The sequence below is a fragment of the Clarias gariepinus genome, chromosome 19, assembly GCF_024256425.1.
Source record: "Clarias gariepinus isolate MV-2021 ecotype Netherlands chromosome 19, CGAR_prim_01v2, whole genome shotgun sequence".
Taxonomy (NCBI): domain Eukaryota; kingdom Metazoa; phylum Chordata; class Actinopteri; order Siluriformes; family Clariidae; genus Clarias; species Clarias gariepinus.
Genome location: NC_071118.1, coordinates 11875586 through 11900403, shown reverse-complemented (window position 1 = coordinate 11900403; position 24818 = coordinate 11875586). Strand labels below are relative to the sequence as shown.

The window sequence follows — 24818 nt, the reverse complement described above, 5'->3', positions numbered from 1 at the left end:
GTTTAAGGATCTGAGCGACTTTGACAAAGGCCAAACCGTGAGGGTTAGATGATTAATAAAAGCACCTTTAAGGATGACCTCTTACATCAAGGTAAGGTGCCACATTGCAAGTGGTTCTCAGTGGTTCTGGGAGCAGGACAAGAGTTCAAGAGGTTGACTTGGGTTTCAAATTTTTCCATGACTCACTCATATCAAGTATCTGTGGGATGTGCTGGACAAACAAGTCTGATTCATGGAAGGCCCACCTCGCAACTTATAAGACTTAAAGGATTTGTTAGAGCTTGATGCCAGATACCACAGCACAGCTTTAGAGGTCTCGTGCAGTCCATGTCTCAATAGGTCAGAGCTGTTATGGTGGCACAAGTGGGACCTACACCATAATAGGCAGGTGGTTTTAATGTTATGGATAATATGCAGTGAAGCAAATTTGTAAAAACACTTCACAAGAACCTTGAGCAAATTGTGGCAAACTTTTTAGAATGATTGTGGATATCAAAAAACATACAGTAATGCACAACTTAGTTTTTACACAGTTTTCCCCTATTTTGGTCCCTGGCCACATGCCACCTATTAGCTAGTCCTCTTTTACTGCTTGACAGCAAGCCTAAAAGGTAACATTCCTCCGAAACACATACAGGCAATCATTTATTTTTAAACTCTTGCTTTGCTATAATACAGGCATTGTTCTGCAGTGTTCTGCAGTGTTGCTCCAATCGACAGATAAGAGAATAATGGCATCTCTTTTTCCCAAAGATCATAGTCAGTTATTGGGATTCTGCAGAATGGCTGCCGATTTTTTTTTTGCTGCCAAATTTTGGTGACATGCAGCTTCCAAGATTTCACTGATCACCAATATCTAACCCCACATAACATTAACACGTTAACATTGATTATCAGTTATATACCAGTGAACTGGTGACATGTTCGTGAGCACCCAAGGCTAATTTATGCCTATAGGGAGCAAAGGCTAGCCCATTTGTTCTGATCTCATAAAAAAGCCAATGCAGCACAGCTCACTGAAAAAAATCAATACTGGCCATGATAAAAAGGCACCAGAACACCCTGAGCACGGGGTGCCCAGGGCCACATACCAACTGAGTTCCCCAGATCCCATTCTGATTGAGCACCCATGGTCTGCGCCAGACAAACAAATCTGGTCCACAGATGCCGCACCCTGCAACTCACAGCACCCAAGGCACCCACTGCCAAAGTCTTGGTGCCATGAAGTCATACCTTGAGGGGCCAGAGGTGCCCAGGTGGCATTGTGAGAACCTACACAATACTAGGCATAATGTTTTGGATTCTACTGTTATGGCTGATCAGTGTACGTCAACTTAAATGCTGGCTAGTGTTGTACCTCTGAAGAGAAACAACATGAGGCTTGCTGAAAAGAAGCCAAGGTCAAACAAGTTAGCTGTTACAGGAGAGACGTACTAACAAAACATTATTATTGTGTGAAGGGCAGGATAACCTGCTAACCTCACTGACGTTGGATATTGTTTGGGTCATCACCCTTTTGCTGGGTAACTGTCAAACACAGAATTGTCTGATAGCAACCTATGAACCTCTGGCTCCAAAAGCCAAGTTGATAACCAGGTTGAAAACCACAACAAAAAAAAATTGAGAGTTAAAAAAAAATTTTTTTTATAATGTCAGCTGGAAGCTTTCCTTGGGCTGTGTTCCATTCTGCAGATTGGCCCCTTTAAAAGGGTCAAGCCTACTTGGAGCTTAGCTGAGCTGACGTTTGGGAAAACATGGCTGGCGCGAGTGTAGTGAAGGTGATTGCAGCTTTGATTGCTACACGCAGCCAGCATGTCCCCTTTAGCACTCTTTCTCTCCGACTCTTTCCCTTCCCTGGGATTGGGCTCCTGATAGTGATTTCAGCACAACACGCTCCTCCCAGCAGATAAAAGAAGATAGAAGATGTGTCTGAAAAACTGCAATGAAATGGAAGCAGGCAGGGAATTGCATCGGCATGACCAAGAATGCTAAACATAGTACCTCCACGGAAATAAAAAGGGCTGGAAAGATCACCACTGTAGCATAATTACTCTTACAGTGGATTTTCCATTTAATGCTCTGTCTTTAAGCAAACGAAGGCAGTAGGACATCTAATTGAGAGAAGGTACAAGGGGGTGGGGGGGTGGCAAGATGACAGTGCTTTTTGCAATTGTTTTATGTTGGGTAATCATATAAACACACTAGAATGACAAGCAGAGTAAAGAGAACCAATTCAGCATCACATGAAAGCATGTCGACTGTGGAAATCGGATGAAATTGAATGACTGCAGCGTGAAAAGGCGGCTTGAGAGCTGCAGCACTCACACACTCCACTAGACTGGATAAGAACCTCTAGTGTGACAGTTCTGTCCTACTTGAGCTGGATGAGAATGTCTACGGTTGGTTATGTTGGGGAAAATATCCACGCAGGTGTCTCAAACTCTGCCTGTCTTGCCTCAACATTACAGTACGTGCGTGATGTTCTTTACCACCCCTCCCCTCTTCCCCCCATCTATCCAGATGTGAGCTTTGCAGTCATTAAGATAACTGTCACGGCACATGCATTATCAGTGAGCCTGTATTTAAAGCACAATAAGACGTGGATAATAATCTACAATTATCCTCAGATGCACGTGAGCGGCAATCAGTGTCATTTGGAGAATTACCAAGACAAGTAGACAAAAGACACTTCAGCTGGGTCTATATTCAGCAAAGTATAATTGTGACAGGGACTGTCAAGCATAGCAGGAGTGTCAAGGTACCCGGTGCGTTCGTCTACATATGCTTGATGAAATGGAGCACATAACAAGGCATTGTTTGGTTTATAAGTTTCAGAGATGTAGGGTCAACTTTTGGCACAGGCTTCAAAGAGGGATAAAAAAAACCTTCAAAGTTAAGGTGCCTTCTTGTTAGTGTGGGTATTTTCAGGAAACCCTTGTTTATCTGCAAGCTGTTAAAGACATTCTATCTTTTTTTTTTACTCTTACTAATTTTGTGCATTTAAAGAGAGATGCATTCATTAAAACTAAAAAAAGACTGATTTCCCAGGGTATGCATGCAAAACCCGAGTCGGTGGTTCTGTGGTTTGGTCTATAGAGGACAAGTAGTGCTTTGATATCCATAAGCATAATTCACGGAGGGGTGATGATGAGACGTGATGATGAAATTCATGCACTTGTTCGTGTAAGTTACCCGTCGGGGTAAACGACTCTCCCAGGCCCTCTTATGAATATTTGAAGAGTCTCTAAATGATTTCTACAAGCAAACACAACACTAATCTACTTTGTTTTTAAATGCTATAGAGTGGCAGAATGAATGCATTTCCTCCCTTGAGGTACGTTGTTTAATTAAACTTTTAGGTACTTAACTTTCTCTTTCTCTCTGTTGTTTTCTTTTCCAGTCTGCTCGCAGTACTCCAGGGGCGTATTTGCCATTTTTGGCCTGTACGACAAGCGCTCAGTACACACACTGACGTCCTTCTGCGGGGCGCTGCACATCTCTCTCATCACACCCAGTTTCCCCATAGAGGGCGAGAGTCAGTTTGTGCTGCAGTTGAGGCCGTCCATACGAGGAGCTCTGCTTAGCATCCTCGACCACTACGACTGGAACCGCTTCGTCTTCCTATATGACACGGATCGGGGTGAGCACACACATACACACACACACACACACACACACACACACACACACACACACACACACAAGAATGAGGTAGTGTGTGGGAATGGTCAGGTTGTAGCATTTGTTTTTTTTAGAAAACAAATTCAGTAGAAATAGGGGATGGGAGTCACCAGTGATCAGCCAGTACGATATTATTGCAATATCTAGCTGCCAAATTTAATTTGTATTCGGATTCTATTAGTGTCATGCTTTAATAAATACAGTGGTAGCTCGACATACGGATTTCTTAAGGTGAAATTTTGTATTGCGAAGCGCATTTTCTCATAGGATATAATGCGAATGCAGATAATCCGTTCCAGCCACCCAAACAAATATTATCAATTTCTAACACTAGAATCATAATTTTTCATATAAAAACAATCAAAACATTTAAGAAAGACATGTAAACTAAGTAAAATATGAAACAAACAGACATTAAACCTACTTATGATTCCTCTTGGTACTGGCTTCTTTAAAAACAAAACTGAATGTGGCTCCCTTTTCTTCTTGCTTGATAATATGTCTTCACTAGCTCTTGCACAGATTGCAAAAAAAAAAAAAAACACAAAAAAAAATATGTAAACTTGGTTTGCTTGGCTTTCCACTAATGAAAAAACATTTTGAACGGCTCTCAAACATACAGTATGTGCCTGGTTTGTTTTGCTTGTATACCAAAAATGCTTCGTACAGTATGGCGAGACAAATTTTTCGCAGAATTTTCAATTCTTAAGGTGAAAAATTCATGAGGCACAGAGGTACTACTGTATCCCGATTTAATATAAAATTTTAACAATATGTATTTTGTTACAATTCTAAACACACTTTAGGTTGCTGTGTTAAATGCCAATGTGTAAGTAGTTTAGAGTGCACCAGAGCGCAACATTTTACCACCTTATATGCAAACATATCAAAACTAAAAAATAATGATAAGAAATATATATATCTATATGATTTTGGAGTCAGTGTGGCGATACATGAATCGCCACAAGAAAGAATCGCAATACATTCATTCATTTATTTATCGTTTTTACTGCTTTTCCTGATACAGGGTGATAGGGGGCTTGCAGCCCATACCAGGAGAGTTAGGGCACAAGGCACGGTAGACGCTGGATAGTGTGCCAATTCTTTACAGGGCACACACACACACACACACACACACATACACTACAGACTATTTAGCCTAATGTGCATGTTCTTGGACTGTGGGAGGAAACGAGAATATGCAGAGGGAACCCACCAAGCATGGAGAAGACAAGCACACCCCTGCACACAGACTCGAAGCAGGAATCGATCTCTTGACCCTGGAAGTGCAAGGCCAAAGTGCTAACCACCATGCCGCCGAACAGCCACATCGCCATACCTAACTGAATCAATTCTTTCCCCCATCTCTAGTATAAATACAGAGGTGTTTAAAACTCTATACCTTCCTGAAGTGCTGAACTACTCCTCATGTAAAAGGATTTTTCTCCCCTCATCCTGCTAGGGTTTTCTTGAAAGGAATTGCTGCTGTGGTTTTGTTTCGTCTGGAACATACGCCAGATCCTGAGCTCCCAGATCCCAACAAACACTTCCGCAGTAAAGAATCAGAGCCTTGTCTTTCCCCCACCCTTGTCTTTTCTCTTTCCTCTCCATCAGTGTCTTTTCTTCTCTCTCTTCCTCTTCCCCCAGTGTGCTAGACTGCTACACTGGCAGGAGTCCCAGAGGAGAGTTGTGGCTTCTGCTCTGACACGTTTCGAAAAAGCGCACTCTTTCTGCGAGAGTCTGGCAGATGAGCTACTGATGCATTTGACTTTATCCTCATCTGTCATCACAGAATTTGTGTTTTGACTAGGTCTACATTTGGATAAACAACTCAGTTACCCACAGGATCAAATCCAAGAAAAAAAAAAGGGGACCGCTCCAAGTGATGTGAAGTGCTCACTGGTTCAATCGACAGTCTGTTAACATGTATATGTAGGGATTAAACATTTCATGGTGAGCGGATACAGGAAAGCAATCAGCGACAGAGTGTTGTGATGCAGCTGAAAATGCAGAACAGTTCCTTTTAACACTTCTATTATATGCAATCATATAGATGTACAATGTTATTGACATGCTTTAAATATCGAATATGTGCGTAAATTGCTCCAGGGAATAAATAAAAAAAAACAGAGACATAAATAAAGGCTTCACATGGTTGCTTTGCCCTGCTGGGATAGCTGGCAAGTATACAAACACACAGACACACACACCACACACACCACACACACACACACACACACACACACACACACACACACACACACACACACACACACACACACAGCCTCAGGCTACAGATTTATCAGATATTAATCATGACTCTGTTCTGTGTTGGTTATTTGAAGTAAAGGCTATGGCTGTAAATTGAAAATTAAGCCGATTCATAAATGTATCCGGTTTACAGAAAGCTGTAGCTATGCTGGAGTTCTTCTAGTATGATGATGTACAGTAAGAGATATCAGAGAAGACTGATAAGTACCTAGTGCTGATCCTCGGTGAGAATTGTAGAAACGTTTTTAGAAAAAAAACGTACTAAAATAAAACTAAAGAAGACAACTTTCATTTCTAATGGCTTATTTGCTTTATTATGATATTAAATAAACAACTGCTTATCAGCTGTGAACTATAGGAATACCCTAAAAAGAAAACTTCTTAATAATTGTATTATTATCATTATGTCTAATTGCAGCAAAGTTATACTGCACTTTGGTTATTATTGACAATTACTACTTATACTCTTACTCACATCCATGTTTAGTTAAAAAGTAAGGCTGTAAATATTAACATGTAAATGCATGTGATTAAGCTAGAAATTTTAATACATTACTATTTTTTTTTCTTGCAAATTAATCATTTGACCAAATTTGACCCCAATGGTATCCCATAATCGCGGCTGTGTGTGAACCGCGCTGTTGGTGGGTTGCCACGCCCCATAATACCCATCCAGTGCATCCAGTGCCGGTCCCATTCGATAGACTTTAATTGAACATTTGTTAAATCTTAATGTTTGAGATACTATGACTATGACTGTGATTAACTAAATAAAAAATTTAAATCGAGTGACAGCACTGTTAAAACCTTTTTAATTGATGATACTGCATGCTGTCATGGTCAAGGACAGTTTCCACTTCCAATCTACCCCACCCACCCCGTGTCACTGTACCACCGTATATATAGTAGATTCAGTTCCCAACCCGTCCTGTACAGGGAATCCATGCACAAAAACAGAGTTCCAATATTATCAACACTAAATTTCTTTATAAATCCAACTTAAATATGCAATACAATAAATAATATATGTAAATATTTCATTTAACAAAATATAATGAAGATTAAATGAGTTATGTGGTCATTCGGATTGAAACACTTACTCCTCATACGTTACAAACCTGATCTTATGGAAATGTGTGGTTGGATTTTGTCCAATTTCAGTGCCAACCTCTATGATTTAGCTTCTGCATTATTGATTTGTGACCCTTTACTGCAGCTAAGTCAGAGACACTTGAAGAGATTTTTTTTTTTCTTCAGCTAAAGAAGCATTAAGGGCAAACACAAATAGAATTCACCTCACAGAAAAGCAAATTCACAGAATGGTAAAGGACATGGGTCATGCACGGTACATGCAATTTCTTATGCTTTACTTTATCTAGGTACACTTTGACCTCTAAATTCACAAGCCCCGGCATTGTGAGCCAATATAAACGAAGTGAGCATGGCTTTGACCTCTTAGCTCGATAAAAGAAATGGATGTTGTTAAATAGCCGATAAACTCGAATTTTACCCCACTGTTTTCTTAATACTGCTCAGTGCAGAAAACCTATTTTGGGGGGGGGGTAAAATTAGGCTTTCTTTGGTTTTGTAATGATAACATCCACATGCTTATAGACAGCTCATTAATTGAGGATCAGACCAATATGGCCACCATATTGTTTTATATCATTATGTGTAATTCCAACCACCAACAAAAATATGAACCATGGCATTTGGAAGCTGCCCCATCGTTCATCTTGTTGGCTGAAAAAAAAAACTATTTTACTGATCGCTTCAGCTCAAGTCCCACACCATGTGAACATTTAGGATGGTAGAACACGCTAACAGTAGGCAAGCAATCATGAACAGACATGAATCCCAAATGGTGAACTGCAGGCTTGCCAGATTAGGCATAGGTTAATCCATTAATTATTGAAGCAAAAGGGAGGTGGTGCCAATTTCTGATTGTGACCATAAGGGTCCGTTTTACATGGACATCTGCTCATCCTGGAGTCAAGTGGCCCTATGAGGCTGAGGGTGTCCTTGTCCAGCAGCCACATTAACATATCTAACACAGCGACGTGGCAGGCCGAAATCCGAATTCTACTTATCGACGCCTCGAGAATCTCAACAACATCTGAAAGCTGTGAGAACATGCAGCTCTTTGCGCCTGTTAGTGTGACTTAATGAACTCAGTATCACAGTTTTGCCTGTTATTTCAGGAGCCTGAGACAGCCAGGCAAGTGCTGATCTGTTTGATGGAGGTGAGAAGAAGCTTCTGTAAAAAGCAAATATTCACACTACTATTCAGAGATCACATGCTAGGGGGGTGTTTTGTGATGACTCACAGCTTAAAATGGCTATAAAATTACAAATTTGTGTCTTTTGGCATCCTGGAAACACCTTTAGATTTTGCCAAGTTACAGGCATCTTGGGATCAGTGTATATCGGATCTAAGTTAAATCTGATTAACCCAATTAAAAATGAATATGCACCTAAATGACATCATTACAAAGTTAAACACTAAAAATATAAGGGACTTTTAATTATGCAGAATAACATAATTATATAATACATATTATTATTATTATAATTAGAGTAAAAACTACCTTTATTTCGCTACATAATCCCTTGCTACATTAATGCACTTTTTTTTAGTGTGTGGATACCATCAAGGTAGAAAGTTGATTAAGTTGATTGAGGAGAATTGATCGGACTGCCTGGTTTTTCACTGAAATGATGACCTCCCAGGAACTCTAATGGCCCAAACATATGGAAATGGCTCAAAGCGAGGTCAGGACTGTATGGGAGATACAATAACCCCAGCCGAGTTTCTATCCTGTGCAAGTGCTGTTCGTGAAAAGTTTGTGTGAAGTTCTCAGAGACAAATGTGCCTTTTTCGCAAGTTGATGACAGATTGTCTATTGATTTTCAAGGATCCTTGGCTGAATGTTCATGGGAACAACTGCAATGGGCTCTGAGCCAGCTCACCGAGACCATCATTCATGGACAAACTTCATATATGTCTCAACTGAACTTTGGAATGTATTTTTGCACGAAACAAGGGTTGTGGAATTTGACCCTGATTACTTACATTGCACTCATGTTGCAGGTGAAAAACTTCATGGTCAGTGTGCAGAGCAGGAAAACCTATCACAACCAAAACCTATTGTAATATACTAATATGCACCTCAATTTTGATCAGATAAAAAAAAAAGAACTATTTTTTACTGAACTATATTTCTATTATGTTGTTGCGAAACTGGGTATGGAAAATATGTTGAGACAATTAGCATGCATCTTTCAAATCAAATCAATAACCTAATGATTTTACATAGATACTCAACTGAAAAGTGTTCCCACTGCACTTAGAATAACTAATGTTCCACGGAAAATTGTTATAAGATCACACAATTAAAAATGTGCTTAATGGAATCACTGTCCTTTCTCGGATGTGTAATAACAAGCTTCTCTTCTTTTCTACAGGATACTCCATTCTCCAGGCTATTATGGAGAAAGCAGGTCAGAATGGCTGGCAGGTCAGCGCCATCTGCGTGGAGAACTTCAATGACGCGAACTACCGGCAGCTCTTGGAAGACTTGGACCGCAGGCAGGAGAAAACATTCGTTATAGACCTGGAGCCAGAGCGACTCACCAACATGCTGGAGCAGGTACAACTTAGATTGCAGCACAGAAAGCAAATGAGAAATACATAAACTGCATTTGTCACATTTCTGTGAAAGCACCCAAGACACATTTGTAATGGATCTAAATCTGTTTGATCGAGTCACATCACAAGGTCAAAGATAAGTCCGACATTGTACAAAGGTAAATAAATTTCTCTCTTAGTCACTTTAATATAGTTCAACTTAAGTATATCACAATTTTATGTGAACAGGACTACGCTACTGTGCAAAGCCTCCCCTTATTTCTTAATATTTTGCTAGGAAAAAGGGACAGTAGGTACAGTGCAAACATACAAGCAAACACAGGACAGTGTACTGCATAATACAAAGAGAGTTTATACAATTCTAATGAGCTCAATATTTGGCAAGACCATCAATATACTTCAACTCAGCCTGAGCTCTTTTAAGCAAGCTTTCGTGTAACGTCTTTACGAATTCTTCAGGAATAGTTCTTCAGGCTTCTTGAAGGACATTCCAAAGCTCTTTTTCGGACATTGGCTGTCTTTTGTCCTGTTCTCTGTCAAGATGCTTCAGAATCCCACACTACTTCAGTAATGTTGAGATCCGGGCCTTAGGGAGGCCAATCCATGACTGGTAGTGTTCCGTCGGGTTTTTCTACTGAGGGATACTTTGACTGCATTGGCAGCGATGTTTCTCATGATCTTCAACTTTTAATCTTTGTAATTAAAAGATTTTAATGTGCAACAAATCAACCCTTTTTTCCTTTTTTTAATTTGCTGGCAGTGACTCGCTACAAAAATACATTTAAAGCATGAGTTTCTGTATTGTTTAATTAGAACTCAACCAAAATATAATTGCTACTAAATTGCACTCTTAAATTACCATAAATACAACTGCAGTTAGATTTATCCATTGTGCCAAAACTGGAGGTGGAATTATAGAGTTATGCAAAATCACACAAAATTCTCACAGATATAAGCTAAACAATTTTCACATTATTTTGCCACGCGTGCTCTTGATTACCCTTGTGACTTAAAGACAACATGCATAAAATATTCTCCAATAATTTGCAATATGCCTTGCTTCATTTGAAGAACATGTTTGTTTTTTTTTGCAAAACTGCAAACATTTGTTTTATTACGGCAAAATTTGGTAGATATCTCAACTCTGTTTGATTTAACAAATGTATTTTTTTGTAAGATATATAAGTTCATGTATTGTCCCACTTTACTGTACTAAAAACATGCAGAACCATGACTTTTGTGTGTGGTTACTCCCCTATACAGCAATCACCCATAACATTAAAAACATGCTCCTGTCAGTTTACTAGTATATAACTGACAGTCAAAATATTTTGTAATAATTATATATTTTTATTATTATATATTATTAATATTTAATAGATAGATAGATAGATAGATAGATAGATAGATATTTACTTACTTGTAATATACACAAACATACAGTACACACAATCCATATAAACTCCATCATAAGTCCCATCAGTATAGTATTTCATTCATCATTCAGTACAGCTTACTGTACATCATTTGCATTTCTGTAAAAAATATAAGAAATACAACAAGAAGTGCGTTGACCATAGTATAATTCGATCAAAGAAGCAGAATCCATTTTTGCAATCTGTTGCGTACAGGGTTTGCTATTGCAGTTGCAATGGAATATTAACAAGCCCTCCCCCGCCAATAGACACCACCTGTCTATTTAAACCATGTTTTATTTTTTTTGGTTTGTTAAAGCCATATTAATATTAGCCTTAAATCAAGTACCTGGAAAAATCTGACTTAATTATTATTATAGGCCTGGAAATACGGTTTACTGTAAAAATAGCAACGCAACTGTTTAAAATATCTGCTTTTTTAAATAAAAAAGGCATTGTACTCTGAGGACATAGAAATAAAAAAAAAAACATGCAGATTCTCAATTTTTAAGATGGCAACCACGTTTTTGTATAACATCTGTGAATGAGGTCAACACAAAGTTGGTGGTCTATATTTAAGAGCTAATTAGCGTATTACATGCATTCAAAAATAAGACTTCATTCCTTCTAACTAGACTCTGTGAGCATTCACGGTAACTACTGTACAAATGAGTTTATGTAATTAGAATTCTACATCCTACAGTAGATACAATATCTGTAAGAGACAAGGTATAAACTGTCTGTGCTTAAAAAACTGAACAAACAGGTCATTTAAATCTGTTTGGGCAAGAGCTTTTTCTATATGCTGAGACAGATTTTCACGTGATTGCCTGTCATTTTCCTCACTGTTGCACACCATGAGATACAAGAGGCTGTATTTACTTAATATCTTTGCACTTACGGAACATTATAAGCCGAGGCATGCTCTATTATTACTTAATTAAAAACAGCAGAAGTCTGATTTCCCCCTCGGCTGGCAGCACAGGAGTTTCGTTCAGGTGTCAAATGAACAGTGATGACTGTGCTTGTTGTCTTTGCAGATTGTGAGCGTTGGCAAGCATGTCAAAGGCTACCATTACATCATGGCAAATTTGGTGAGTGAAAGTGTTTTTTTTTCCCCCTTCTTTTCTTCCTTCCTCTCCTCTGTGAATTTCTTAATCTTTTTCCTTTTCAAGATGTCAGGTCTAATTCATATTCCAGGCTGCAGCGGCGGTGACAAAACAGAACAGGCTTGGGATTGGTTCACGAGGGCAAGCAAGGGGACGGGTGTTCATAGAAAAAGTCTTATCACAGGCCAGCTTGAATATTTCTATTCCTCTTTTCCTCACTCTTTTGTCAACTGCAACAGGGTTTTAAGGACATCAATCTGGAGCGTTTCATGCATGGTGGGGCAAATGTGACAGGCTTTCAGCTGGTGGACTTCAGCAATCCCATGGTGATTAAACTCCTGCAGCGCTGGAACAAACTGGACCAGAGAGAGTACCCTGGCTCAGACGTCCCTCCCAAGGTAAACTCGCTCACACCGTGATTTCAATGTGCCAGATTATGCTGAAATATTTCCCAATCAGAATGCAGATTTTTTCATTCTGCGCATTAATCAGATCAACGGTTTACACCGCAATAAAACTGATTTGTCCTAACAAACAAGAAACGCTATAGGAAATGTCATATATGGGAAATGTAGTGGTAACCATGGCAACAAGCATCATGTGACTCCATCTTGGTTCTAGAAATGTCTTTGCTCCTGTCCTGTTCTGGTTAAACGTTTCCATAGTTTTGACCCTACACTAGTTCTAGTTCCTCTTTTCTGATTATGGATTGCCATAGCAACAGCACTGTGGTATGCATACTGTATATGAAGCACCTATTTTTTTCATAAAATATTTTAACAGTCCAAAACTACATAATAAAGTCTAACTTTGGCATACTCCTGAAATCTAAAAACGATTTCTTCGAAAGATTCGGGCAGCCTCAAAACCCGCTAATAATAACAAGCTAAGCAGAATACTTTGGCTTGCGAGTGTTCTGTACACTTCATCACCCAAAGCACCATCTGCAATGTATTATTCTGTGTTTTATAGACCCACTGTATATGCAATGATTAAGCTACTTTCAGCATCAGCAGTTTTCCATTAGCCTCCTGTGCGCAACGTTGCTAGAGCTGCTCAAGCCGCTGTTGCATTTCGGTCTCTTTCCTTCTATCGTGATTGCACATCCCCACGGGAGCTGATGAGGATGACAGTCTTGTAGAGAATGGTATGAGATTGACGGGCTGAAGGAAATCCTCTTCCCGTGGCCTTGTGGGATGTTGCATTAGGATGGCTTTTCTTAAGTATACACCGCTGGCGAGGGCTTGGGACCTGGGTCCTCGAGAGGTTACGGGTTTTAACGGCTCACACAGGGATACTCCGCCAGCATTATGTGTGTCTGTTTGACCACATATGGACTTAGAAATTTGTGATTTATACAGTACACATTGTAACTGACTGCAGGTCTATCTGGCATAGCTTTCTCTTTCTGTGTGTGTGTTTTGTCTTTTTTTTCTCAAAGCCATGTTATTTGCATAGCTGAAGCCACACTCAATGCTCTCCTAGCACTTAATTGAAGCTCTTTTCGTGCCATGGCTATTCTCGGAGTCCCTAAAGTCTGCGCTATCCTCTTCATCATCTGAATCCTCAGCAGCTGCACCGGGCTCAGTCCTCTCGTTTAAAGGCTTAAATAAATTTGTGCCTCGCTCCCAACTGCAGAGGTCCAGATGAAACAGGGGACATTACTGCAGGATGAATGGTGCTGAACGCGTTCTCTTTAACCCCCCACCCTGGCACAAGCAGCGGGCTGCCGTTCTCTTAGGCATCACCCCAAAGCCCCTCTAATGAATCCAGGGGAGGGATGTAACATCAACTCTTGGACTGGAGGACATAACGAACCCCTGTCAGTTTTGATAATTAATACACGAGTGCAGCACCCTGCTAGTCTCTACACAGCTCCTGCTTTCTTCATCCACACCTTCTCCTCCTCCTCTCTCTCACGTGTTCGTCTGTCTGTCTTTCTCACCTCCTCTGACAAGCTGATGGTTTTTTTGCCTTAAGGTCTCTCCATGGGTTTTAGAGTTTTTGTTTGTAACAGAAAAAAAAAATCCTGTGCTAGCAAGGCTTCACCTCTTGCAGCTTTTTCCCGAAGCTTTGAACTACCTTCAAACAGATAAGAGCGGCTGAACAGTGTGGCATGGGAAAGGAGGGGCAGAAAGAAAAGGCGGAAATGTTATTCTCTCATGAAGAGCGGATTAAAAACTGAATTTTGTAGCAGGTCAAAGTAACTGGATTATGGACCAGGCTCGCACACTTAAAGCAAATTTGTCCTCCAAAATGTCTCATTTGCTTCATTTTCAGCACAGCATTATAATATACTGATTACCTCATTTCAATTTTGCTCTTATCTCCGACCAATCAGCACTTAATAACAGTTCTCTGACAAATAGTTGCACCTTATTACAACAGTTTCTGGGTTCTCTGTACTGTATGACTCTTATGATTATAATTATAAACATAGCTGTAAAAAGCAATCAGTTGGGTCCAAGCACTCTTTATCATATAACATCCACATTGGCAAATTCTTGCCAAGTATTAAGGCTGGTGGTTATGACTTCAAATCAATATCATGATTGATTGAACAGTTTACCGCAATCATGATTCGTAAAAAAAAATTATTTGTGTTTTTGTTTTTTGTTTGTTTTTGTTTCTTGTGCTCATAGTTTATATGCTCAACTATTAAAACTAGGATTTTTTTATTTTTCTAATTGAACAGTGCTTACAGTGGTATACTGTAGTGATTAGCACTGTGTCCTCTGGTCTGTGTGCATGGAGGTTGCATGTTCTACCCCATGCTTGAAAGGCTTCCACCAGGTGCTCTGGTTTCCTCCCACAGTCTAAATACATGCAGAGTAGGCCAACTGGCATCTCCAAATTCCATATAGTATAAGTGCGTGATTGTGTGCCCTGTGATTGATTGGCACCCCGTCCAGGGGGTACTCTGCCTAGTAGAGTTTTTGGGGGAGGATCGATTGAGTTATGAATTGCGATTCTTTTGGCCAAAATCCTTTTTTTTTTCTTTTTTTTCCATTTATCATAGAGATGAACCGGTCAATCGGCCAGTAACCAAAAGTGGCTGGTTTGATTGGCCGTGACCGATGATCAACTGATCAGCCTCAGATATAAATGATTCTGCACAGAGCATAGAAGCTTCCGTGAGGTGCAACAAAATCACATTTTTATGGTTTTACATTATCAAAAATTACACAGGTTAAAAGCTTTCAATGTGCCCTTTTTTTCAAATTCTATGGGTCTTAAACCCACTCATTAAACACGCTTACATCAGTCTCAAAACAGACTGAGCACAAAATAGCATGTGTGTTCGAAAACATGTGAGCCTGCGCACTTACTGCTGAGTCTTGAGACTTTGGAGGCGTTGCAGGCGGTAAAACGTTGCTGTTCCTTTATAATCCTATAGGAGGCATGCTGAACTATTTACACATCTTCATATTGTGTGGTAGGAATGAATTATTTGCTTTAAGTTTGTTTAGGAATAGTAATTATGATGGAGGACAATTATGACAGATATAAGTGCTTCTTAGTTAGTTTTGCATTGTTTAAATGCTGCACTTGAGAAAAAGAATGGTAGAAGGAAGGGGCTACATTTAATTATTCATTAAACTTTTGTTTAAAATTGTAATAAAATGGGGTGAAAATGTAATATCGAATCTGGATATTTATAAAATTGCTTAATACGTATATACTTGACCTGGACAAGATTATGTTGATTAAAGGTTCTGAATGTCGGTTTTGGTTTATTTTTCGATTAATTGGCCATCCCTCTGAAGTATCTTAGACTAAATAGACCATCATGCTGTGGCAGCAGCTCAATGTTAATTCCTATTGACCGATTCCAGCCATGTTTTAAGTAAAACCAGTAATTACCAGAATGCAATGGATTGGCACCCTGTCCAGGGTGTACCCTGCCTCGTGCTTAAGCCTCCTGGGATAGGCTCCAGGTCCCCGCGACCCTGAATACAGAATAAAGCGGTATAGAAGATGAGTGAGTGAGTGAGTGAGTGAGTGAGAGAAACAGGCATTTGCACTAGAACGATCTTTGAACAAGTTTCAAAAATCTTTAGAGGTTTCCGAAGCGCATGATTATTAAAAATAAATAAAATAAAATATTAAAATAAAAACTAAATTATTGTCACATTACAGAAGGTCATTGCCCTGCTGTTTGAAGCAAATTCCTAAAATTTTGAGTCATTTGTGTTTTATCCTGTTCAGGGTTGAATTGGGTCCAGATCCTACCCTATTAAGAGCTCTTGGATGGCATGGGAGTACCATGCTCTCACACATCCACACTCACATTAATTCACCTAGAGACTGTTGACCTTTTTTCTCCAAAGAGGTTAAAACATCTCACAAATACTAATAGATTTTTAGTATTTTGAGTTGTTTTAACCTCTTTCCTTTTTGATAAGTCTCTTCGGGTTGGTATTTGAGATGGCATTTAAAAGGCTTAAAGGTCACCATATTTACTCCTTCCTTAACAAGTTCTCGGAGCTCCTCCAAAGTGTGTGGTAATGCTCCAGCTGAAAGAATGTTTTTTATTCACCTTAAACTGCCTTTATTTCACTCCAAGCCAAGGAAGGGTATCTTCTTATATGAGGTCACTTTAGGGAGAAAAAAAAAATTCACAATAAACAAAAAAAAAGCAGAGCTAAAGCAGTCTTTATTTGTCATATTCATAACAGCACATTACAATTCTTTCTTTGCATGTCCCAGCTTGTTAGGAAGCTGGGGTAAGAACGCAAGGTCAGCCATGATGTGAACAGGGTTGATTAAGGGTCCAACAGTGGTGTCCTAGTAAAGCTGGGGCTTGAACTGATACATTTTTGATCATTAACCCTCAGCGTTAACCTGCTGAGCGGAAACGCTGGCATGTGAAATGCACCCCATGTAGTGTCAATGTAGCTATACATAGGAAATGAGAGCGAAAGAAAGAACACAAAAAAAACTTGGTTACGGTGAGTAACGTCATCTCACACATCTGAGCATGGGTAGCTCAGTGGTTAAGTCAACCCCCACCACCACCAAGTTGCCCCTGTTGGGCCCTCAACTGCTCAGATGTATATTAAGATAGAAATGTAAGTCACTCTGGATAAGGGTGTCTGCCAAAAGTAAATGCCTACACACATCTTTTTATTTGTTAGCAGTAAAGACGTGCATGCACGGTTCCCTTCTCATCTAAGCCCCTTTCCCAGAAACTAGCATGCATGTGTTATTTACTTCTTCTTTTTTTTCTTCTTCTTTCTGCTGTTCACGTCAGGGGTCGCCACAGCAGACCATTTGTCTCCATCTAACTCTGTCTTCCTTCCACATCTTCCTTCGTCACTCCAACCTCCTGCGTAAACCATGCATGTGTTGTTTACCATGCTCAAAAATGATCCAACAGAGTGCTTGTACGAGGCCAAATCACCGTGCAACCGCTCTCTTTTCCCCCTCTCAGTCCCCCATTAGCTTGTTTTCTCTCTTGTTCATGCTGACACACTCGCAAGAATCCTTTTTCTTGTGCTACAGAAGCATGACGTTATTCCTGTAATGCAGCTGTTCTTCATCTGAGCCAGCAAATATACGTGAATTGTCCTGCTCAGTACTTTGTATTTTGAAGTATTTTAAGCAGCCATATTTTAAGGGACGTTGCTGTGTAGTTCAGCACTGTATCAATTCCTGAGGATTTCCTACAGTGCTTATCTTATTTAAGGAGCTGTATGTGTCTGGTCGCTGTTTCTACAATAATTTATACACATTTTCATTTAGCCAGGGGATTATAGCACGACTAGTATGAAAACATCAGCAACTGGGAAATATTTGTAGAAAAAGGATAATCAGGGGTTTGTCTTCATTTTTTCTGCATGTTTGATGTTTCTGGATAACAGGAGCTGGTCTAGGCTCAGCATACAGTATAACCCCATCATTAATCGTTTCTATTTGTATTTTTAAGAAAGTGTACTATTTAGCATAACTTTTTTTATATACAGCAGCATTAGACTGGTAGCTAGCAAATTGTTTTACAATTTGCAAAAAGATTATATGATGAAATGTATTAGTAACCCTTCAGGTAAAACTCATTATAATAATACAAGTTTTTTTTTTTTTTTAAACATTCTTGATTTAATACACAATCTGGCTAAAATATGGAGTCTGCATGTGAAATACAGTCAAACCTATTGTGTTGGATTCCAAAATACATTCATATATTCATTAATACAATATTTGTGCTTGCGCTTGTTTTTCCTTTCTGTAACTCTATGGAAATTATACTATTAGAGAATGAAGCACAAAGCCCGGAGGTGGTGGTGGTGGTGCATTTGAACGAGGGCTGTACAAGATGCTTGGCATTTCGATGACTCTTACCTGACCTTCTCTCTATGCAGTACACCTCCGCTCTGACATACGACGGAGTGATGGTGATGGCAGAAGCCTTCAGGAACCTGCGCAGGCAGAAAGTGGACATCTCGCGCAGGGGCAATGCAGGAGACTGCCTGGCAAACCCGGCAGCTCCCTGGAACCAAGGCATCGACATGGAGCGCACGCTCAAACAGGTATGCAGAGCCAGAAAGAGAAAGGAGAAAGAAAGAAAGATTATTAAGCATGTACAGAGTGAGTGAGTGGTAAAATACACTGCTTTTACCTGTCATATAATAATGGAAAATGAGCTGGAAAATTCGGAAACAAAAAAGAAAGTAGGAATAAATGAGTCTTACGTCCACAGTGTCCAACCAGGAGGACCAAAATCCAAGTCTGTGGATTTACACTGATAAGTGCATGCTTTACATGATGTATTTCGACCCATATGGTCATAATATGTAATAAAAATGAAAAATGCTTTAAGGGGAAGCTTAAGTATCTTAGAAAAATATTGACCCACTGTGAGTTACAAGACCAGAATCATTGCTGCTTGACTACAGACTAAGTCTCTGGAGGAACTAAGGCTATTCTTTAACACGTCAATCCAAAATCTCCCAAAGGTGTTGGGTTGGGTTTTATCAACATCTGGTGAGTGTAGAGGGCATAGCTTATAATATACATCAATGGCATCCACATCAAACCGTTCAGTGATGCCTCATGTCTTGGGAATGGGGGGTGAAAAGAAGAGGCCACACTGATCAAGAGTAGAACTGTTTAATCGCAGTCTTAAAGGTGATCAGACATAAAAACCTTTCATTGATTTGCAGCAAGGCATTCCTCTGAGGGTTGGAAAGACAACAAAACTATTCCCATACCGCATAACAATAATAGAAACACTTGTTTTTAATTTTATTTATCACCTATAACAGACTATCAGATCTATGGCGGCTATAACTGGGGGAAGCACTTCAGTCCAGTGGGTACACTGGGACATATTTATGGTGTTCCTCCACTGGAACTGATGTGAGATCTAGAAGGGCTAAACAGTATATCTAAAAAAGGAAAAGAAAAAAAAACAAGAGACACCTAACCCAGTCTATAAAAGTGAAAAGAGAATGTGATGAGTAGTGCGAAGTTGTGTTGGATAAACAGTTGAGGTGTGAGTGATAGTGAGAGTGCAATGCGAAGTGTTAAGCTTAGAGAAGAGAATAATTGAAGAGCAAGCAGAAGCGGCAGAGTAATGAGAGGCAGCAGCTGGATAAGCAGTAATTACATTGTTTATCACTGCAATCCAGGTCCGGCTCCAAGGATTAACAGGAAATGTCCAATTTGACCACTACGGGCGCCGAGTCAACTACACTATGGACGTGTTCGAGCTGAAAAGCAACGGCCCCAGACGAGTAAGATCTGCAGCACGTCTCCATGCCATCTGCGACATCGCAGATTTGTTTTTTTTTTTCTTTTCCATTTTTAAAGTAGAATTCTCCACTGATACATAAAGATTTATTTAGCTTTTACCACATTCAAGTAAATTACACTATACCATATAAATTACTTGTATACATCTGGTGCCTTTTGCAGTTTGTCTTTGATTGGAAGAAAGTGTTGTCATGATTTGTCTTCTTGTCTGTCTACTTACATCTGTTCAGCGCTGGTGCAGTCGTATGCACGCTCTATCTCTATTCTCTATCTCTAATTTGCCATGACTTGTTTGATGCAGTTGTTTAAGCAAGAACATTACAGATTATTTGTTTTCATGCGAATTGCCCCCTTTGTGTGCGTCTCAAGCTCTGCTTTAGGGTTTCCCAGCATAGTTGAAGATATGGATCTCTTTATACAGCAAAGCTTTTTATATTGGCGGCACGGTGGTGTAGTGGTTAGCACTTGCGCCTTGCACCTCCAGGGTGCGGGTTTGATTCCCGGCCAGGCTCGATTCCCATCTATGCGCATGGAGTTTGCGTGTCTTCCCCGTGTTTGGTGGGTTTCCTCTCACAGTCCAAAGATATCCAGGTTAGGCTAATTGGTGTTCCCAAATTGCCCGTAGTGTGTGAATGGGTTTGTGCTCTGCGATGGATTGGGACCCTGTCCGGGTGTACACTGCCTTGTGCCCTAAGCCTCCTGGTATAGGCTCCAGGTCCCTGCGACCCTGAATACAGGATAAAGCGGTATAGAAGATGACTGAGTGAGTGAGAGCATTTTATAGTCACATTAGCATTTAAGTGACTTATTTAAATGGTTTAAATATTGTAACATATGATTTATATAAATGAAATACTTTTCAGTTTAAATGGTGTGTGCTGCCTTTAATCAATTTGTCTTTGTGAAAAGCCAAGGCTGTAGAAGAAAAATTTCTAATAATGTGTAATCGCCTCAAGGATTGCAAATTTACAGCTACAGTCTGCTATAATCATATTCATTGAGGATATTTTGCTAGATGTAAGACATTTAAAGATGAATAATCATGCAGTTTTAAAGCAGGCTTCAGTAGTTTCTGTTTCTGTCAACTCTAACATCCTTCCAATTCCCGTTTTTACCAATGAATCGCATGAACTCCTGTTCATGTTATTTATCTCCTCACACCCTTCCCCATTTTTATCTGCATGTTAATCAACACCTTTCTAACTTATCTTTCAACCCTGTCACCATGTGCTACAGTATATCTTTGTTACCACCTCATCTCCATATATAGTACCACAACACATCACCACCACTCCACCCACATACAGTATACCCCAACACATCACCACCACTCCATCCCCATACACCCCAACACATCACCATCACTTCATCCCCATACACCCCAACACATCACAATCACTTCATCCCCATACACCCCAACACATCACCACCACTCCATCCCCATACACCCCAACACATCACCACCACTTCATCCCCATACACCCCAACACATCACCACCACTTAATCCCCATACACCCCAACACATTACAATCACTTCATCCCCATACACCCCAACACATCACCACCACTCCATCCCCATACACCCCAACACATCACCACCACTTCATCCCCATACACCCCAACACATCACCACCACTCCATCCCCATACACCCCAACACATCACCACCACTTCATCCCCATACACCCCAACACATCACCACCACTCCATCCCCATACACCCCAACACATCACAATCACTTCATCCCCATACACTCCAACACATCACCACCACTTCATCCCCATACACCCCAACACATCACCACCACTTCATCCCCATACACCCCAACACATCACAATCACTTCATTCCCAAACACCCCAACACATCACCACCACTTCATCCCCATACACCCCAACACATCACCACCACTCCATCCCCATACACTCCAACACATCACCACCACTTCATCCCCATACACCCCAACACATCACCACCACTTCATCCCCATACACCCCAACACATCACCATCACTTCATCCCCATACACCCCAACACATCACCACCACTTCATCCCCATACACCCCAACACATCACCACCACTTCATCCCCATACACCCCAACACATCACCACCACTTCATCCCCATACACCCCAACACATCAACACCACTCCATCCCCATACACCCCAACACATCACCACCACTCCATTCCCATACACCCCAACACATCACCACTCCACCTCCATATACCACAACACATCACTGATCAATCCAAATGTACCACATCACCACTCCAATTCCATCCCCATAAACCCCAACATATCAAAAAATACATTCCCATACTGTATATCCCAACTTACTCTTCTAACTCCATTCTTTCATGCCAGAGCCACATCCCACCCATGTCTTATAGCTCTAGTTTTTGCCTACTGTTAATACTCATTTCAGATAGCAATTTTTATTTGGCCTTACGCAGACTATAAAACCGTATAATGGGAGTCAATGATGCCATGATTTCCACCATACAGAGTACAGTATACAGCATTGTAGATAAATTAGAAAATTATTACATTATTAGGTGTTATTACAGTAAATGTACTCACTCTGTTTAATAAAGTTAGTGCTTGGTTTACAGTTTGTAAAGTTTTTGCATATGAAATATTTGTTTTGTAACCAAAAGTCACAAAAATATATTATTTCCAAACTATTTATTTGTGTTAGGGGTACATTTTTCTCTGTCCCTCTTTGCCAATTGAATATTTATTACGGTGGAGAGCAAATTAAGAAGTATTGCACATTTAAAACCTGATTTGATTTATCCTTTGTCCATATAATGTGAAAATAATGAATTTTGACATTTCATACATAAAGTGTACCTAAATTAATAAAGAATTATTAATATATTTTAGTTAACAGAATCATATCCAGATAGAATCATAAAATCATATCCAGATGCTACCGTTTTTTATACCCAGGACAGAGCCAAGCTTAACCTAACCAACTACAGTACTGTAGGCTACTTGATCAAGGACTCAGCACAGTCGATCAGATACTGTATGGCCGTTCGAGTCAAACTGGGTCCTGAAATTGCTACAAGCCATTTCTACATATTTGAGCCATTAAAGATGTTCTTGGTAGGCCATCATTTCAGACACGAAGCAAGCAGTCCAATCATGACTCTGGCGTACTGAGGAAAACTTGTATGTTGTCCAAGCACTAGTGAAAAGTAAAGGCATTGGTGTTGATGGGGTTTATATAGAAAATTAAAGGTAGTTTGTACCACTGTGTTCTTTTATTGTGCTCAATGAAAAGTCCCAGTTTGATTTGAACACCCCTTATACTGTATTTTTGTGTGTATTTAATTTAGTTCTGAGACCGAAGACAAAACATCATTAAAACAACATGTTGGCTCATTATAACAGTTTAGGGTCGCACTTTACCAGTATAAAGTGTAAAATCTCTCTCTCTCTCTCTCTATATATATATATATCCAGTATATATATATATATATATATATATATATATATATATATATATGCGTCCTCTTTTTCGTAATAAATCAGTTACTGTTATCTCATATGTTAAAACAATGTGTTTTATTACTCACATGCTGCAGTATTGTAAGCAATGACAAATATGACAAGTGATTTGCTTACTTTTACTTCATTGCTGATGCACATTTTATTACCACTCCTGCCTATGGGAATGCCATTAAACCAACAGACCATGAGAAGCGGAAATATTTTTAATCCTGCCCACATCCTGGTAGATAACTGTGGAACATTGCAGTATTCCAGCAGTCCCTATTTCCATACAGCTCTTTAGTAGGTACTGTAAACCTTCCTGTCACACACCTGTTCTGTGTCCTGTGGAGGCTCAGTGTTTGCACTGTGTTTTATGGTGTGTAGTGGCTCTTTGCTGCACCATGCCTGTGGAAGAGTGATGGAGAGTGATAGAGGGAGGCAGGGCAGGGAGGGAGAGGATGCATCGAGAGCCGTTCAGGAGCATCAATCAGCCAGCTGAGAGGATGCTGCAGGCTCCTCGAACTCCTCTGGCTCCTGTATGGACATGGGAGGCACGGCGTTTAAGCCTGCCCTCGCTCCTCATTCATCCATCATCATTCGGCACGATATAACACAAGGCGACATCGTTTCCGAGTTCACCCAGGCCAGCCCGCTCCGTGCCGTCATTCGGAGTGGGATCACGCTTAGCAGGCGCGCACGAAATAACAAATCCACACAGATGCAGGATCATGTTGTTCATTAGCTTAAAAGAACAAGCATGCACAACTTATACGCAAGTAAGGTGTCAAGTTAATGTGGAATTATGGTCATTGCAAGTTTCAGTTCAGTTAATTATACTGTAACTTGGAATCATTTCTGACACTTTCTGATATCATGTGATTAACACAAACTGAAATAGCAGCAGATTTGAGATAAAGGCATTTGCATGTGTACTATCAGCAATTTAGCTTGAAATGGCCACTAAAAGCTATTTAGTACAACTATAAATAAAAATGTCCCGGTGGAGATGATTGCATGATTCATCAGTATCAGTCACTCAGACATTTTTTTAGTTTTGATTAATAATCAAAAAATGAATAGTTTCCAGTCATATTTTATTTCACTTACTAATTATTATAGATTTTTGTGTATTTAATGTATTTTAGAATTTTGTACTTTGCCATAGAAACAACCGTAGTACACACCTGAGATAAACACACTACAGTATAATATATAATACAGATCTCCCTTCTGACCTCAGATTGGCTACTGGAATGACGCTGACAAGTTGGTCCTCATCCAGGACCAAGCCTTACTTCCGAACGAAACATCTGGAATGGAGAACAGGACTGTGATCGTGACGACTATTATGGTGAGTACTGTAACTGATTTTTTTATTTTTTATTTTAACTTTCTAGACAAATCATATTCACACACAGGAACAGTTATCAGCTTTGA

The 24818-nt window shown here is 39.9% G+C and overlaps 1 protein-coding gene across 6 annotated transcripts in view; it reads left to right on the top strand.

Annotated features, from left to right (window-relative positions):
• gria4b (glutamate receptor, ionotropic, AMPA 4b) overlaps positions 1-24818 on the top strand; it is a 129231-nt gene that overhangs the window by 52134 nt on the left and 52279 nt on the right. For all 6 annotated transcript variants that reach the window (XM_053478185.1, XM_053478183.1, XM_053478182.1 and 3 more), the window contains exons 3-9: positions 3401-3640; positions 9418-9602; positions 12057-12110; positions 12365-12523; positions 18488-18655; positions 19757-19861; positions 24622-24732. In XM_053478185.1, coding sequence (XP_053334160.1) covers positions 3401-3640; positions 9418-9602; positions 12057-12110; positions 12365-12523; positions 18488-18655; positions 19757-19861; positions 24622-24732 — 1022 coding nt within the window. The remainder of the gene's footprint in view (positions 1-3400; positions 3641-9417; positions 9603-12056; positions 12111-12364; positions 12524-18487; positions 18656-19756; positions 19862-24621; positions 24733-24818) is intronic.